The 17,940-nt window shown below is 39.1% G+C and overlaps 2 protein-coding genes across 3 annotated transcripts in view; both read left to right on the top strand.

Moving 5' to 3' along the window:
- Positions 1–799: 799 nt before the first annotated feature.
- rnf180b (ring finger protein 180b) lies at positions 800–9,762 on the top strand. 2 transcript variants are annotated; one of them, XM_044332818.1, is made up of 8 exons: positions 800–927; positions 1,921–2,021; positions 2,386–2,481; positions 2,833–3,588; positions 6,001–6,129; positions 6,278–6,497; positions 6,983–7,108; positions 8,488–9,762. In XM_044332818.1, the coding sequence occupies exons 2-8, from the start codon at positions 1,965–1,967 to the stop codon at positions 8,682–8,684; spliced, it is 1,581 nt and encodes a 526-aa protein (XP_044188753.1). In that variant the 5' UTR covers positions 800–927; positions 1,921–1,964; the 3' UTR covers positions 8,685–9,762. The 2 variants fall into 2 exon arrangements, with proteins under 2 accessions (XP_044188753.1, XP_044188754.1); XM_044332819.1 differs by having other exon boundaries at positions 800–931.
- Positions 9,763–10,275: 513 nt separating this feature from the next.
- The window catches only part of c6 (complement component 6), a 29,690-nt gene continuing 22,025 nt past the window's right edge, over positions 10,276–17,940 (top strand). The window contains exons 1-4 of the mRNA XM_044332814.1: positions 10,276–10,872; positions 11,102–11,274; positions 11,951–12,081; positions 13,506–13,644. Coding sequence (XP_044188749.1) covers positions 10,741–10,872; positions 11,102–11,274; positions 11,951–12,081; positions 13,506–13,644 — 575 coding nt within the window. The 5' untranslated portion in view covers positions 10,276–10,740. The remainder of the gene's footprint in view (positions 10,873–11,101; positions 11,275–11,950; positions 12,082–13,505; positions 13,645–17,940) is intronic.

The following is a 17,940-nucleotide window of genomic DNA, read 5'->3' as shown; positions in this document are numbered from 1 at the left end:
ATCGGATTACCCGAACTCTTTAATCATGAAACTTCTTTCCAACTTTGTTTGCAGTTTTTCAGCAGTTCATATTTTTATTCATAACATACATTTTAAATAGCAGTTGAAATGCCTTACAATGCTAATACTGTTGCATCTTCTGTTGCGAAGGATATGATGTGACGATTTACAATCTACAGAGTAGAATTAAGACTGAAAAAGCATTAGATGATGCGATAAACCGCTTCATCAAAGTACTTACAAAAAATATTTCTTTCTTTAATGAATTGTTAAAAAGCAGCAACATGTTATGTGTTCACATGGTGCTGCCCATTCCCCTATTGCCGACTTTTAGCCTCTCCAAGCATGATTCTAGCGCCGTCCATGAGTTCCTAGGGAGGCGCATGTCCATTGATGGATTTGTATGTGAGTAGCAGGGCTTTGTAGTCAATCATGAAGGAGACAGGGAACCAGTGCAAAGAAAACAGAACTGGTGTTATGTGTTTTCGCACTCTCATCAGGATTCCTGCAGCGCTGCTGTGAATGCATTGGAGCATTTAGATGCTCCTGCCAGGGATCCCTATGAGGAGCGCATTGCAGTGTGGAGGAGATACAGGCAAGTTGTCAGAGGGCCAGAACAAGAACAAGAAGTTGTAGCCTCCAAACTAAGTCACAACTTTTCTTTATTTAAATTAATTAGTTTAATACTGTAAAAGAGTCTTCTCTTCTCTTCTCTTCTCTTCTCTTCTCTTCTCTTCTCCTCTCCTCTCTTCTCTTTTTGTTGATCTCGAAAGAACGTAGGATATTTTTGGTCCATTGGACTTACCGTAGTGTCCTAGCTGTCGTGACGTCAAGGCCTGGTTTATATAGAAAAGGCTTCCTAACTTTCACGTTGTTGTAGTCAGTCTTTCTTCGTAACTATCGCGTAAAAATCTTCCCAGCGGTTAGGTAGGTAAGTTTACGTCATAAATTGGTGGATTTTCTGAGTGTCATTATCTGAAGAGTGTTATTTCTCGGTGAAAACGCCACGAGAGAGCCTGTTGTTGTTGTTAACAGAGCTGAGCTAGCAGCATGACATTGTTTTTAATCTACCACTCGACTGTTAGCGATGTACTGTACATATTAAAACATGAGGAATAATAATAGCATTATAAAAAACACCTATGCCGAGAAATCCTCTCAACCTGTTACAGAAGCTGAATATTGAATATTTGCTATTACTCATGTGTTCATAACCTTACAGTCCAGGGTCAATAGGCTTTAGGGCATGGTACATGTGACATTTGAGGCAGATGTTTTGTTTACTTTTGGTTTTAGTTTGTTATTCATGGTTTGTGCACCTTAGTTGCAATACAGAAAATGGGAAAGAGATGGTTTTGGCAGCAATTTGTAGATTACTAGATTAATAAATGGTCTTAATTGGCCGACTCCTTTTTATGTTCAACAGCTGTATTAATTTAAAACAAGTTCCTAAAGAGGTTTACTCTAAAGGTAGACACATCGGTTTTAATGCAGCCCTACAGGAAACAGTATCCGGCTTCCTCATATGTAAACGTGGCTCACTGCTATAACTTCGTAGCTATACATTCGTAGCATTTTAGAGGTTAGTCAACACTTGAGCTCGAGGTGTCACAGGTTTATATTTTAACATTTTTACAGAGTTTGTCTTGGCTGCATTCATGCCACATACAGGTAGATTTCCAAAACAATGTCAATGGACTAGAAAAGAGAATTATGGTATGTGAGCTTTTCTGTTATATAGTTGATAGTTTATTTAGTTTGTTACATAGTTTACGGACATAGCTGACTATACTGAGCCTACATCTTTTGTTGAGTTGCAACGATTTTAAAGAAGACGGTCATTTTTGCCAGAATGTAAACTAATGCAGGTGTGTTTTCAGTTGCATATCTTGACTGTGGTTCTCATCATTATCAACACAGCTGGCCTAAAAACTTCCTGTTGAAGAGCCTGAACAAAGACAACCATGCTGCGCTGCAGGAGGTGTCGGAAGGGCGTCATAGACGGGGCATGTTTGGCGACGGTGGGTGAAAATTCTTTTGCGTGTATCTATTTAGCTATCTTGCTAGAATATTTTTGGGCTTTGGACTGTTTGAACAAAACAAAACATTTGAAGATTTCACCTTAGACTCTGGGAAATTTTGATGTTTTGTTCACTATCATCTGACACTTAAGACTAGATTAGATTATTTAACAATGAAAACAATAATTAGTTTCAGCCCTGATAACAGCTAATAGTCTACAAAGTTGTAAAGGGACATCAGTGTTGGAAAAAAGATAACAGCCTGTGTTTCAGTCATAAAAAATATGTCTGGCTATCAGTGTCAGAGAAACTGGGTCTGGTGGGAACTGTCCTGGTTGATTGTGTGTCTTTTATGACGAGGCAGGTTGAGGCCACGGATGAAAGCTCAGCTGCTGTCTGCAGCATTTGGCATGTGAATGTTGACACGTTGCCAGAATGGATACTGACCTCTGTTCAACAGGTACAGTAAGTGTGTCAGTTTAGGAATGACGTGTGTGCAGTGTTAAGTGATTGATTTAACTTCTAAATTTATCTTGTTCAGTATGAACATTTTAGTTTATGATAATCAAACAGCTTTGGACTTCTCACATGTGAAGATTTGCTTTAAAATGTGATGGGCATTTCTCACATTCACATTTCCTGACATTTTATAGACAAAATAGTAAATAGATTAATTGATAAGTGAAATACTAATTAGTTGCAGCCCTACATTTTATCATGCAAAAAATCAATGGATTTGACTTTTTATTATGTGAAAAACAGTAGATTTCATGATATTGTTGTGATTTCTAAACCTCTGCTTTCTGTTCAGGCACAGTGGACTGTAGGAAAACTGAACTGCCAGAACTGCAGAGCTCGTTTGGGCGGCTTCAACTTCATCAACCGTAGTGAGTGTCCCTGTGGGCAGGACGCCACCATCCACCTCAACAAAAGCCGCGTGGACCGTGACCACAAACACTACTTCCTCATTGTGCAGCCGAGGAGGACGAGACCTGAGAGGAGACACGCTGGTTTGCTGACAGATGGCTCTCAGAATAAAGAGGAGAGGCCTGAATTTAGCAGAACTGCACTGGACAGCTTACAGCTCAACTGTGCTGCTGTCATGTCCCACATTCACCCCGTAGAGGCCTCGACTTCACTGACTGACAGTGAAAACAGCCAGTCGTTTTCTTTCAGTCCTCTTTACTGCATCTCTCATAGGAGACGCCGCAGTTTGGAGGATGATTCCGCCATCAGGTCTTCATGTTTTTGCCCTGCAGGACGTTCGTACAGGTCTGCTGCTGAGATGACGAGAGCAGGGTCAGATGAGCTTACACGGACACCTGTCTCATATCCCATAAGTCAGCAGTTTGACACAGGTGGTGCTTCATTCAACGCTGTCGCCTGCCGTTCTTCTGTTTCTGGAGGGAGAGTGGCGCCTCTGGATCAACAGCTGCTGCAAACTGTGGAGGATGACGAGCCTTCTGCAGAGACCACAGCTGCCCATGAGGAGGTTTCTGATTCAGGCCTGTTCCTCAGAGGAAGAACCATCTCTGACAGTGCAGCCGAGGAAGAAGAGGAGGCGGTGGTAGGTTGCTGCTCTTTACAGTGAATTTTTAAAAATCTGCATTAATTAGGAGCGTAGCCAATGATCAGTGTAATACATTATGTTATTCCATTATAGTAATATTATTCCAAAGTTTCTTTCTGTTTTTAAATTAGATTTCACATAACATATAGTGACAGCCAAAGGTTCATTTGCAGCTTCTGGAAAAAGTTTACAAAAACTGAAAGAAAACCAACAACTCAGCAGCAGCAAAACCGTAATGTTTTCTTGCAGAAGTGGGCCATCTCGCCTGAAACAAAGGCTAACTCTGTTTACAGTGTAAAAAATGTATAAACTTTTATGAAATAAAACTTTAATCTTCAGGGAAACTGAGCAGAGGAACTACTTCTCACATTAAATGCCATTTTTAATGAGTGTGACATTTGTTTACTAACTGACAAGATTCATTCAGATCTGGGTGACTTTTCAACATGACTAAATCATTTCCTACAGGAAACCCTGATGTTCCTAAAGATAAAAAATACATAAATAAAATAATAGGCATGTTACACTGGCACAAAAGAGATGACAACTCAAAGGGTCCCTTTTTTGTGGCCTGCATCAGTTGCACCTCTGAGCATTATAACATATGAAAAAATAAAATAAAAAGAAGGAACCCAAATATATATATAAAAAATTAGAACAAAAATGATCAAAAATCTGTTTATATCTTGTTGAGGTGTCTTAAAAAGTAACGTCCTGGTTCCCATGAAATGTGCTGTGGATATTCATAATCCCCAGAGGATAAATCTTGATGTTTTTATACTGACCTAACTCGTAGTAACCTTTTTCTATAGCGCCAAATTTTCTTTCTACACAAGAAATGTCCAAATCTAATGTCCACCTTGCCATGAAATTTACAGATCACATTGATGCCCCTTTAGACTTTAATTACCTCATGACCTTTCCTCTATCACCAGCCTCAGGACAACATTTACATTTTTTATCTCCACCTCTGGATAAGAATATCCAGTAGAAGAATATCCAATGACTAAGAATAGTTAAATCATCAGTAGCTTATTTGTTCTGTCAACCATGTTTGTATTGTGAGGTGTAATGAACACTGCAGCCTATAGGGGAGGTTAGCAGGACTTTAGACTGTAGTTTTCTGTTAATGTTAACCTTGTCTTGTGGTAAATGACTGATACCTGCTGCGGGATCATTTGTGTTTATTCACCCCAAACAGCCAGCAAGCAACAGCAGGCACCGACTAGTCCCCATCCAGAAAATGAGAGCCAACATAGTGATGTTACTGAAGCTCAGCCTGCTTGCCATCATGACTGCTCAGTCCTCCTGCTAACAACAGTCATACTGACACTTATGTGTAAACACTGAGAGATACATTATCAGCTTCTCTCTGTTAGTTTTGCTATGATAAACTGCATGAATCCGTCATACAAAACTCCCCCCGCAAATGATTTACTGCACTTCCCAGACGACAACTACAGACCTCAAAATGGTATGAACCCAAAATAAACTTAGATTTTGCTGTGATTTAACTGCAATAAACGAATCAAAAGGATGCTGTAATAACTACATCATGACACTGATTTGTAAAAAGTCTGAATTCATGCTCTGTCAGGTTTGTCTGCAAGACGGCAAGCAAACAAAAAGTTTGTTCTGTGAATGTAGTTCAGATTGATCAGAGCTATGCTTTGCAAACATTGTAGCTGCTCCATTGACACTCAAAATAACATCATCTAAAGGCATAAATACAAAGTGACATGTTTATACACGTAGCTATCTACATACTCTGTAACTTTAAAACTATATAAACCCACAGGCATTGAAGATGTTTATAATTGTTGACAGCAGTTGAGGGACGTGTGTGAGTCTAGCACCGCTTAAGTTAGGTTAAGAAGCGAAAGTGGAGATGAAACAATTTTTGAATCCCAAAAGTTTAAAAAGTCAACGGCTCCAGATTAGAGCAGAATCTGGTGTGAATGGTTTGGTGGTCCGGTGTGTGTTTATTCCTCCAGAAATCATCAGCAGCAGCACCAACATGCTCCCCGGCTCTCTCCTCCAGAGCTGGTCAGCTCTCAACAGCTGTCTGTCAGGAATCCGCAGCTGAATCCCCCGGTCTAGCCCTGTGATACATGTGGATTTTACACTCAAGTTGAATATTTTCAATTCGAATATATGAATTTCACGTATTCGCGACTCAAATTTCGCATATTCGCATCACTCATGTCGCGCTTTGCGTTGACCTTGTATTTGCTTCGTGTTTGGTGTGAACACACCATGAAGCAGTTAGTTGGTATTTGATGGCACTTGCTGTTGAATCATCCCTGCTTCAACCAGTTAACGACAATTAATCAAGCTCATGGATTCTGTTACCTCAGCTTCTGAATCAATGACAGGGATCTTTATGTGTGTTTGTGATACTTTCCTCAGCCTCAAGCCTCTTTGGCCTCCCCAGCGTCGAACAGACTGAGCAAGAGGGAGAAGAACCGTCTGAAGAGTCTCCGGAGGAAACAGAGGAGGAGGGAGCGATGGCTGCACAGTCAACTGGAGCAGGAGCAGGTGAGAGACCAGAGTTCACACTGATAATGTGGGTGTATGCAGCACACTGCCCTAGCATTACCTATGACCACCCACTACAAAGACATTGTCCTGATAATTGCCTCGAGGTTGTTAGTGAATATGTGTTTGCACATGTGTTTGTGTCCAGGCTGGGAGTGTGAGTGGTTTACTGTGGGACAGTGAGGAGGAGGACAGAGAAGGCCTGACCTGCGCTGTGTGTCTCGACGTCTACTTCAGCCCTTACAGCTGTCAGCCCTGCAGTCATGTTTTCTGTGAGCCGTGTCTCCGCACACTGGCCAGGAACCGACCGACAAACACACCCTGTCCTCTCTGCCGCACACTCATCTCACACACCAACTTCCACAAAGGTGAGCTTCGCCCAGGACTCAAGCTCCAAATCAAAATACTGAAACATCTGATGTACTGTCCTTCTCCTGCCAGATAATAGTGTTCATCGATAAGGACCTAGATATTACAATTAGAAAATTATAAACATAAATTATTATAGATTATAATCCAAAATTCTAAAACATTTGCTGGTTCCAGCTTCTCAAATGTGAGAGTTTACAGCTTTTCTCTGTTTTATACCATTGTGAATTGATTACCTTTGGGTTTTGGACTGCTGTCTTGATGAAACAAGTAATTTGAAGCTGTAAACTAGGGCTCTGTGAAAATGTGCAGGGTATTTTTTTACTTTTTTCTAAATGATTAACTGTTCCTCCTGTGCCTCTGTGGGCAGCGCTACACTTGATAGAATTTCCTTACAGTGCAGTAACTAGGAATAATGGCATATTGTCTTCAACAATCAGATTCATAGAGCAACTGTAAGTACTTTTGCCATTTCTTTTTTCAGAGCTCAACCAGACAGCGAAGACCTTCTTCCCAAAAGTCTATTATGCCCGCAAGCAACACTTCCAGAACGCTTCATGTGTCAAATGGCCTCTGCCCAGCTGTCGCAAACGCTTCAGTACCTTCTGGGGTGAGAAACTGTGTCACATAGTTTGTTTTTTTGTGTCTAGAAAGTAGTTCCAGTTTTATCTTTTGACAGTGAAGTCTGTGGATTATTTTTAATTCTGTGAGCAAACAAAATTCGATTCCCCTCCAAATAAACAAATAAACCAAAACTATCTGCATGGCATGAATGTGAAAAATATGTTTATTTCCAATGCATTGTCCCCATGTCCCTGTGAATAACTGAACTCATTTAAACTCTTAACCTGCTGTTGTTGTATGACCTTGTTGACCAAGGAAGCAAGACATATTATTTCCTTTTTTCAAACGCAATTTAGTGGCAATAATAAATTATATCTTTACAGCAATTGACAGTTCAGTCCAACAGCAATGACACAAATCTTGTAAGATAAACATTATTGCATAGTGAACTTCCATGGTATGAAGTATGGTGTTTATCCAACGAAGCAACTAGTAACAATAAATATAGCAATACAGTACAACATTATAACAATAAAAATAAGAAGTACATATTTATGACACTCTTTTGTGTTGCTTTTCACTGCACTAATATGTATTTTAAGTTACAGTCTCATAAACAGTGGACATTCAGGGTTGCCAATATTAAAATTTAATAATTTAATGAAATGAGCAGAAATTAATCAAATGTCCTTTTCTATTTGTGTGCACATGATACGTTTTAAAAAAATCTTTATATTTTTGAAAATAATTTATAATAATTATAATTTGAAAATATTTAGCGTTTATTTTTCCTTTTTAAAAATCTTGTTACCCCACCGTTTTATCTTGTTTGAAGTATTTTTTAGGAATTAGTGATGATTATAAAATCATGAATTTTAAGGACTTTAAGGAGTAATAGATTAAAGATGCTATGTGTAGAATTTAGTGGCATCTACTGGAACAGACTTGGCAGAAATGGAATATAATATTCATAAGTTTGTTTTAATTAGTGTATAATCACCTGAAAATAACAATAGTTGTGTTTTCGTTACCTTAGAATGAGCCCTTTATATCCACATATGGAGCAGGTCCTCTTCCTTGGAGCCCGCCATGTTGCACCGCAATGTTTTTACAGTAACCCAGAATGGAAAAAACCAATCACTGGCTCTAGAGAGGGCGTACTGTGTTCTTTGCGAGTTTCGCAGCCGCCATAGGTTCTCGTAAACACTGGGAAGGGGAGGAGTGTTCAATTGGTTGTAATCTGCAACCTGACCACTAGATGCCACTAAATCTTACACACTGGTCCTTTAAATGACTTGTTGGGAAGGACATTTAATGTTTAAAATACAGACCATACATTACTGCACAGAAATTCAAACCAGCACAAGGATACATTTTATTTAATCACTTTTAGTACAGATCATAATTTTATCTGTTTAACTTCAGGATATCAGAGACAAGCAGCGAACGCACAGAGACGCTGGCACTTTGCCCATGCAGGCTTCACACTGGACGCTTTGGACCTCGCCGACATGCGTGACTGGCTCTTTGACATCGGACTGGTCATCGTCTACATCCACTCAGTCAACTGGATCCTGGCTTTCTTGTTCCTCTGTTTCGTTTTGTACTACTTCTACTGTTGAGACACGAAGGAGGGTTCAAGAGTTTGCAGTGCAGGTTTATGTCTTTTTTCTCTGTAAAGAGAGTGTGTAATGTGCTTTTTCTGGTTTCACTGTTATTTCAGTGTTAAAGTATTTCAGAAATTGGTGGAGGTGGTTAAGACATAAGTAGTAGCGAGGAGCAGGAATCTTATGAAAACAACTATGGGAAGAGAATCTAAACATTTGCAAGTTTAAAATTTGCACGAAAGTTTGGACAAGTTAACAGTTTGGGTCAAGTGACTACAAACTAGTTTTAAAAATTGAATGATGATTTGAAAAGCACTTCCTGTTTCCTCCCCACTTCCAGTCTTTATGTTAAGCTAAGCTAACAACATCCTGACTCCAGCTCTGTACTTAATGCACAGACATGAGATTAATATCAGTCTTCACATCTCAGTCTCAAGGGGTCTAGAGAAGTCTAAAGAAACCAAATAAGAGTATACAAAATGTTGTAACTATTTCTTCAATGTAGCACAGGGTAATTTTAGGAGTCAAACAGGCACTTAATTGAAAAAACAAGAGAGAATCACTAATTAACACACACACACTTTTGAAATTAATTTGAGTCATTAACTCCATTTAATTTTGCTCCAGCATCATTGGAGAAAGTTTATTCATTGTTATGTTAAGCAAAGCTAAGTGAAATGATGTTGATGTAAGATACAAATTGAGATGCACTGCTAAGAAATGTTTGCTTCTTGACAGCAGCAGTTAGATTGATATAAATAATCAAATTGATTGAGAGGTTGATAGCAGCAGAAACAGAAGGAGCTGACAGAAAATCAGATTCACAAATGGGTAAAATACCCATTTCAATATGGTGCCTTTGCTTATTCTGTGCCTTCTGTCTACAAAAATGTGAAACTGTACTTAAACAACTTTAAGTTTTAGCTCTCTGACACTGAAGACACTGTATCCATAGGAAGCCAGAAGTTTTCAGTGAACTATAATTGTCTTTTTCTTGAAGGAAAAGGACTTGTAAAAGTCTGATCAAAAACTCTCACTATCCACAGTTTGTCTTACTAAAAATAAACTATTATGGAAATATTGTTTCATTTGAGCTGTGCACCAGCTGTACATTCTTTTATTTGAACACATGGAGTCAGGTTTAGCATTATACATTAAATTGACTAAAATAAATAAAAAACGAATCCACTTTATCTTTTTAAGCTGTATTATTGTAGAAAAGACATAATTGTTTTTTGTAATCTTTGTAAATTGTTTTGCTTGCTGTTAGCTCATTCATCAGAAGCTAAGAGCTAGATATTTTTCTCAGGACTTGGTGGAGACCAAACCAGAGGTAAAAGGAGGTGAATATGATAATATTGCTAGTATGTGTGCACTCCATGTGAAAATTGTTAATTGTTGCTAACATGTTAGCCATAGCTAATATGTAATATGTCAGGGTCTGTCTGCTTTTTTGGAGTTCTTGTAGCCAAAAAAGATGATGCATCTTTAAATAAAGGTTATAAAAAGAACATTCACAATCACATTAGCCAAAGTCTGGCTAATCAGTCCCAGCAGTGCTAATTCACAATCACATTAGCCAAAGTCTGGCAACAGTCCTTTCAACTCATGTCTACCACAAACTGACGATGTTAATCCTCTAATGACGTCAGTAGACTGTGATACATAGTGTTTTATAATCTAATTTAGCATATAAATATTGATTTTCTGAACCAGTGTGTGTTGCTTCTAAAGGGTTAATTGTAAGTCGGAGAGTGACGATTTGTTTTGCTGTTTGAATCCTCCATACACGTGAGTGCGCGGCGGAAGACGGAGGAGCCTCCTCCCTGTCGGCCTTCAGGAGGGGCTGAAGGTGACTCTCCTCTCGGCGGGGATGCAGAGGGAACTGCTGGGGGTCCGTCCGGCCCGCTACACGGTTCTTCTCCGGGAAATAGCGACACACCTCTGCACGGGCTTTAAACATTAACCAAACCTTTGACCCTGCAGCGTCTGAGTGGGTCATTTTCTTGTCTGTAGAGGACACAACAGCAACCATAAAGGAGGGGGTGTCTCTCTGTCTGTCTGTGCATGCATGTGTTCTGCACCGTACGGGCGGAAAAAGCGCCCAAGATCCGCAGGGAGCATTTTTCCCATCAGTAAAGGGGCGCAGACGGAGCCGGAGCGCCGGGAGAGCACGGAGGGAGCTGTGGACTGCAGCAGGATGGTGAGTATAATGAAAAAGGACAAACGATTAGTGCTGATGATTCGTGTTAACCGTAGTCCTGCACCAAGGGACAGGTTATTGTATTCACCAGATGCGACTTTATGTGCAGGTGCAACAGTGGCGCAAATGAGACAAGCAAAGCTGTGCTGTGTTTTGTTGGGGGTTTTTTTTAGTTCAAGATGCATGCATATCAGGCTTAACAAAGGTAGTGACGGTTTTATTTATCCAGACTGTGCAGGAATTCAACACGCTCGTAGCGCTGTACCGGGAGCAGGTCATATGCGTCGGGGAGATCTCTGCCGACTGTCCGTCTCTGCGGGCTCAGATGCAGCACACGCGGGCCAAAGGATGCTCCATGGCCCGGGCTGCGCACCAGGATCTCGCCGTCATTTCTGTTTCAGGGTAAGAAGTATATATAATTTTTTTTCCTCCATCAACTGAAATCATGTCAATTGTTCACACACTTTAACCTCTTGAACCCCGATTCTCCCGTGAAAAAGCATTAAAAAAAAAAAAATCTTCACACGGTATGACAGAACTGCACATCAGATTGTTCCAGCATGTAATGCCTAAAACAATAATGAAAATAATATGTATATGGTACTTTTTAAAACAAATTACAAAAACAGGACAAGTCTTGTTATCTAAAAACTTGAGTAAAACAAACTGACTTCCATGAAGCCACTGGTTTCCATTAATTTCTGTACAGTAAGAATTTATATGTAGTGTTTAATGTCCAAACTGGTACCTTCAAGCATGCCTGCAAAACTGCAGGACTGCTCTGTTTTTGCAAATCAGTTCACACTCTGAACTTTGGAAATCCTGGTGTGGAAATAAACTCACAGTTACTTCTGTAATGTAACTTTTAGCAGCATTAAGTTCACTGTTCCAGTGTCAAGTTTCAAGTGTCTACAAGGTAATTTTCTATTTATGCAATGAATGCCAACTAGTGGAAAAACACATTCGCCTTCACTGATTGTATCTCTTTCTCTCTGTCTTCCTCTTCCCCCTCCTCTCTCTCTCTCTCTCTCTCTCTCTCTCTCTCTCTCTCACACCCCTCCTCCTCCTCACGCTGCAGTCCAGAGGACGGAGAGATCCACCCTGAGATCTGTCGGCTCTTCATCCAGCTGCAGTGCTGCCTGGAGATGTTCATAACAGAGATGCTGAAATCCATGTGCCTGCTGGGGGTGCTGCAGCTTCACAGAAAAAGTACCATCACAATGACAATGTTATGATGTCACACAACACTTAAAGAAAAGATCAAGAAAATACAAACACAGTAAAAGAGCCACATGTTATTTTTAAAGCCAGTTTCATGATTTTTTTAAGACTAATGTTTTGAAACTTCCTTGAAATTAATCAATTTTTAAACAAAATCACATGAACAAAACTTAAGTAATCTGGAAAGCATCACATACCATGAAGAAGATGGGTCCAGCCAACTCAGTCTGTTCAGGTTTGAAAATGCATGTCACTGGAAAAATCTGCCCGTCAGTAAGAAAGAAGAAACATATCCAGTAAAAATCTTTTAAATAGTCCTTTTTTACAGCAGCTATTTTGACATGTTACAGTGGGAAAAGCAAAGGGTTAAACAATAAAAGCTGCATCAGTTTCAGGGTCGTGGTATGGTGCATGCTGGCTAACTGTCATGTCAGTGCTGGAATTCAAGGCTGTACCTCAGGACTTTCCAGGTGGTTATCCAGCCTGGAACAACCTGCTTTTAAGCCTGTTTCTATACTCTTAAGAACACACACACAATAGAACCAAAAACAACCATCTCCTTGTCAAGTAGCTTCTCCAAAAGTCTTTTCTGCTGTTGCGCTATTGCAATTCCTTCTGGAGGACTTTTTAATTTCAATTTCCAATGCTGTGTGTACTTCTAAATACATGCATTCATGTATTATGTATTCAAATCTCTTAGCATTGCACATGAAAAGCATTTCTGAAGTGTGTATGGAAGTCTGATAATGCACTAAAGTATGCAGTTGTAAAGCTTTTTCAAATGCATTTCAGACAGGTAAACAAAATGCTTTTCAAATCTATTTCACTACTTGTTTTCTACTTGAATTAGATAAGGTTTGACTTGAAAGCATCTTCAAACTGCATTTTGAACACCCACACAATCAAAATGAAACCATAAAAGCACTGCTGTTGTAAGATGTTGTAGATCAGATAGGTTGAACCACACACTGTAGAAACAGCAGAGGGCAGCAGAGAGCTGCTATCATGGCCAATGTGTACAGGAAGGTTTGGGGTCCATTTTCATTATGTTTTTAAATAAAAAAAATATAAAAATGAAATTAAAACAACAGTAGTTAGATTGATAGAAGGGACAGTTTTCTGTTAATTTGTTTGTTTAAATTTTCAGTGAACATTTCTGACAGTTCCTGGACATTTAAAAAAAATCATTCACTTTTTTAAAAGATAAGTTATAAGCTAACTAAAGACCTTGGTTCATAAAATTGATCACAAAACAGATGATATTTTTGAAATACTGCATGATGAACACCAGAATTTTCTGTTTTATAGAAAGAAATCATCCATTGCCTTACAGTCCTTGTAGTTGTTGTTAGTGTTTGCACCGTCTTTGTTGACCACGGCTCAGTGCTGCTGTCTCTGTTCGGACCTGAAAGGAACGGACTCGGAGCCGAAGGTGGACTTCAGGGTGGATGAAAGCTCGGATGTTCCCATCCTAGAGGACCGATCCTCCTCTTCCATAGACTTCCCTCATGAGCAGTGGCTGGTGGGAACCGATATTGAAAACATAGAGAGGTACACTGACTGCACCTGCTTTTTAAAAATTCTTTCTTGCACTGTTTTTGATGGAGATATAAACTGTTTGTTATACCGTTGTTAATTCAGAATAATGAATCTGAACTGCAAATAATCTGCTGATTCAGCGTTTCTTTGTCCTCACAGAGATATGCGAGAGATGCGAAACCTACTCAGCAAACTCAGGGACACGATGCCTTTGCCACTGAAAAACCAAGGTGTGTGATGTTTGTGATCGGTTCAGAGGCCTTTTGCAGCACTTTTTTATCTTGGATAAAATGTGAAGGTGTTCAATTTTTACTACAGTAGTAGATACTCATTTATCTTTTAATGTATTTTTTTTTAGTACTGATGAAAGAATCCCTTTATGAGAACTAGAAGTTAGTACAGTGATTCCTAACCTGAGGGTCTTGACCCCCCAAGCAGTTGTGAGATCAATTTAAGCAGTCAATACAGGGTAACTGCAGGTCTTGGAAGTGTTAAAAAACAAAATTTAGGCCTTTTGAAGGTATTAACAAGTGTAAAGTTTCATTCACTAGTGGGGTAGTTGTGACAGTGGATTATGCTGCAGGAAGCTTTTAAATCCTTTTTTTTTGTTGAACATCAGTCAGCACCATCACATCATCAGCAAACATTGTCATTGCAGCACAATCACTCCTGATGGACAAGTATCAATTTTAGCAAAAGCTTAAATTAACTTAATTGAAGTGAAATCATGTTTTAATGGGTAATTTCATACTTTGCAAGATATACTGATAACATTTTAAGGCCACTCCTAAGCAGAATGACATGATGGTATTTATAAAGTGTTGTTTGTTGCAGATGACAGCAGCTTGTTGAATCTGACTCCTGACCCGCTGATCAGACAGAGGAAGAGACGCTTCCCTGGACTCTGCTGCATGGTGTCTGGCTGAGAGTCTGAAGCCGTATATAGCACTGGACTTTTATTTTATTTTGTGACATGTATTGATTAAGAGATTCATTAATCTTATTTCCTTTTAGTCTTTATTTATATACAGTATTTTTGTCTTATCAGACGACTTTCCATGTTATCTGAATTAATAGTCTTGTAGTATCTGTTATCTTATTCTATCCAATTTGTCTTTTTTTGCCTTTTTGGTCATTTGGTTCTGCAACTCAATCCTTTCGGGGATGTTTTGTTATGTACAGTTTTCGGACTTGGAAAGAGTTTGAGTTTGGTTATTTTTCTCTTGTAGATAATAGACACCGATCACCAATCTTTATCTTACACATAAGGTCATTTCCCTCCTAATCTTCCTGTCATTTTATATAATTAAGGAGAATTAAAATGTACATATTTGGGCTATGCACAGGCATTTTCAGTTTTCAGGTGTCTCACTGTGCTTGTGTCAAGCCTCCATGTCTGAATGTGTATGTGTCACAACGTGAGATGTTTAAGTCCGAACAACCTCCAGATGTATTTCATTTTTAACATCGCTCAGCAGAGGTTCTTGTCGGGTGAGTCTCTGCTTACCTGTGTAGTGTGACACCTTGTAGACAAAGCAATTAATCTGCAGTGTTATGATGCATACACATAACTGGCTCCTATAACTCATACATTTCTCTATAGAAAAAAAGGATTTTGAACTTATTCAACAGCGTGTGTAGAAAAGAAACTTTCCAGATAAGTAAAAGCTGTTTTAAATCTTTGCCTAAACCCTTTTTGGATGTTTTCAGCAGATTGTCAGGCCTTCAGTTTTGACCCCCATAGTGTTGATGATGCACAATGGTATCGGTCAGTTAGTGTATTCAGTACTTTGGTATGGAATGAGATACCTCAACAACTATTGTCCAGATTACTATGAAATTTGATTGGGCCAGAGGGTGCTTTCTAATGATTTGACCCACTGACTTTTACTGTTGCAGCAGCTAAACATCAAATTGTTGCCATGGGTATTCATGGTCCCCAGAAGATGATGATAACTTAAGTGACCTCCTGACCGTCCCTCTAGCATCACCATCAGGCAAAATCTTCTGTTTATACCCAGAAGATATCAAAATCTAAAATACTATCATCTAGAGAATAGCAAAATGGGAAGATTTGACATGGAAAAGGACCAATCACAAGCCTGCTCCCCAGAGGATAAACCTCTTCATTTCGGTGATCTCATGACTTCTCCTCTAACGCCACCCTCAGGACATCCTTAATATATTTAGCTCCACTACCATACTGGTAGTGGAGCTAAATATGAGACAAAACATTTTGAGAATTAAGTTGAAACACTTCGAGAAAACTGCCATAATAATAATATAAGACAAAATTCATAATATTACAAGAAAAACTAATATTGTGAAAATACAATCTTACCATATGACAATTTGGCTTTTTCTTGTATTATCATGTCTCTTTCTTGTAAATTTACAGCTTTTATTTTGTAATATTTTGACTTTTTTTCCCTCAAAATATTATGACTTGGTTTTAAGATTAATATTTATTTTTTTAACAGTCGCCCTGATACTTTGTTTTTAAGACTAGCTAAATAATCACAGTATTCTTTCTATCCAGTACTAAAATATTTTGGGGTGTAATGGTTGTTGCAGCCTATAGGGGACACTAGTAGGCTTTTAGTCTTTTCCACTGTGTATCATGCTATTAGCAGTCTTCCCTGAAAAAGCACATTTTTAACTTTTATCTTCAGTTTTCCATCACAAGGGCTTTGCAGGTGCTCCACACATACAGAAAACACCTACAGAGGAGGAATAATTGGAGTCGGATTGGATTTAATTACAGCTAATTTGAACAGTTTCCCTATATCATTTGAATTGTGTTAATGCGTCACCTCACACACAAAAAAAATAAAGTTCGCTTGTGAGGGTCTTCATCTGAAACATTCTAATAGAGCCATTATCCCACTGAAAGTGCAATGTACTGTATGAACATTTGTAAACTTGTGTTTGTGAAGAACTCTGAACATGTTTTCTTTCTTTAATGTAAAGTGGTGATGTCTAAATGGCTAAATTCTTTGTTTTGGCATGTATATGACTCTGACTAGAATTTGTGTAGTTTGTGTGTCCTGCAATGTAGAGAATCCAGAGCTAAACTTATGTACAGCTTAGGACATTTTATAATGTGAATAAAGTTTTATATGCAAATAAGATGAATAAAAAATGTCTTTAACTTAAAGTTCAACTACGCTTATTTAATTTCTTTCTGAGAGTGAGATGAGAAGATTGATACCACTTTCAAACAAGATCAATATCAATCTTCTCATGTGTGTATCCACCAGAAGCTCTGTCAGAAATGGACTTTTTATCCAATTTCAAACCACTTTTTTTCACAATACTCCAAACTGTCCGGATTCTCATTCATGTCAGTGGGCCCGTAGTGGTAAGTTTCCCTCCGTGGATGAACTAAACCTGCTCTTATCTCTGCACAAGCCAAGATAACGCTGTAGAATCCTGTTTGTGGAGTCCCCACGTGTAAGTTTTTACCCTGTATCTCTGCAATCAGTAGCTAAACCTATAGTAGCTTCAACACACACTACACCTTTGCTGCCATAACCATTTCCTCTGTTCCTCAGCTATCATCTGACTCCAGCATGCCACCAATCACCTCTTCATCCGGATGTGACCGCTACCTTCATCTGACCCGAGCCATTGTGGGGCTGGAATGACCTTATGAGGCAGCTGGATCAAGTAGGTCTATCTGCAGCATCTACACCACACCCACTTGGTAGGTTTAGGCATGAGGAGGATGGTTAGGGGTCAGGGGCATGTGTTGCGTGTAAAGTGGGCGTGTCATTCTGGATTTTGATTGTCTGGCAGGTTTCACAGAGTGAGTTGAAATCAGTTTGGCTTCACTGAGTCGAACATCCAGCATCATAAAGCTGGTTAAGAACACATTCACATTGTTGAGAACTCACATTTGCACAGAGGTGGAAGAAGTATTCAGATCGTTTACTGCAGTAAAAGTACCAATACAGCAATGTAAATACTCCATTACAAGTAAAAGTCCTGCATGAAGAATCCCACTACAGTAAAAGTACATAAGTATTATGATCTTGATGTAGTTAAAGTATTGCAGTAAAAGTAGTGGTTTGGTCCCTCTGACTGATATATTATTATATATGACATCATTAGATTATTAATAGTGAAGCATCAGTGTTAGAGCAGCATGTTACTGTTGTAGCTGCTGGAGGTGGAGCTAGTTTACACTACTTTATATACAGTTAGCTAGTTTAGTCCAGTGGTTCCCAACCTAGGGGTTGGGCCCCTCCAAAAGGTCACCAGATAAATCTGAAGGGTCGTGAGATGACTAATGGGAGAGGAAAGAAA

Source organism: Thunnus albacares, chromosome 18, assembly GCF_914725855.1.
Source record: "Thunnus albacares chromosome 18, fThuAlb1.1, whole genome shotgun sequence".
NCBI classification, from domain to species: Eukaryota; Metazoa; Chordata; class Actinopteri; order Scombriformes; family Scombridae; genus Thunnus; species Thunnus albacares.
This window is presented reverse-complemented; position numbering and strand designations above follow the sequence as displayed.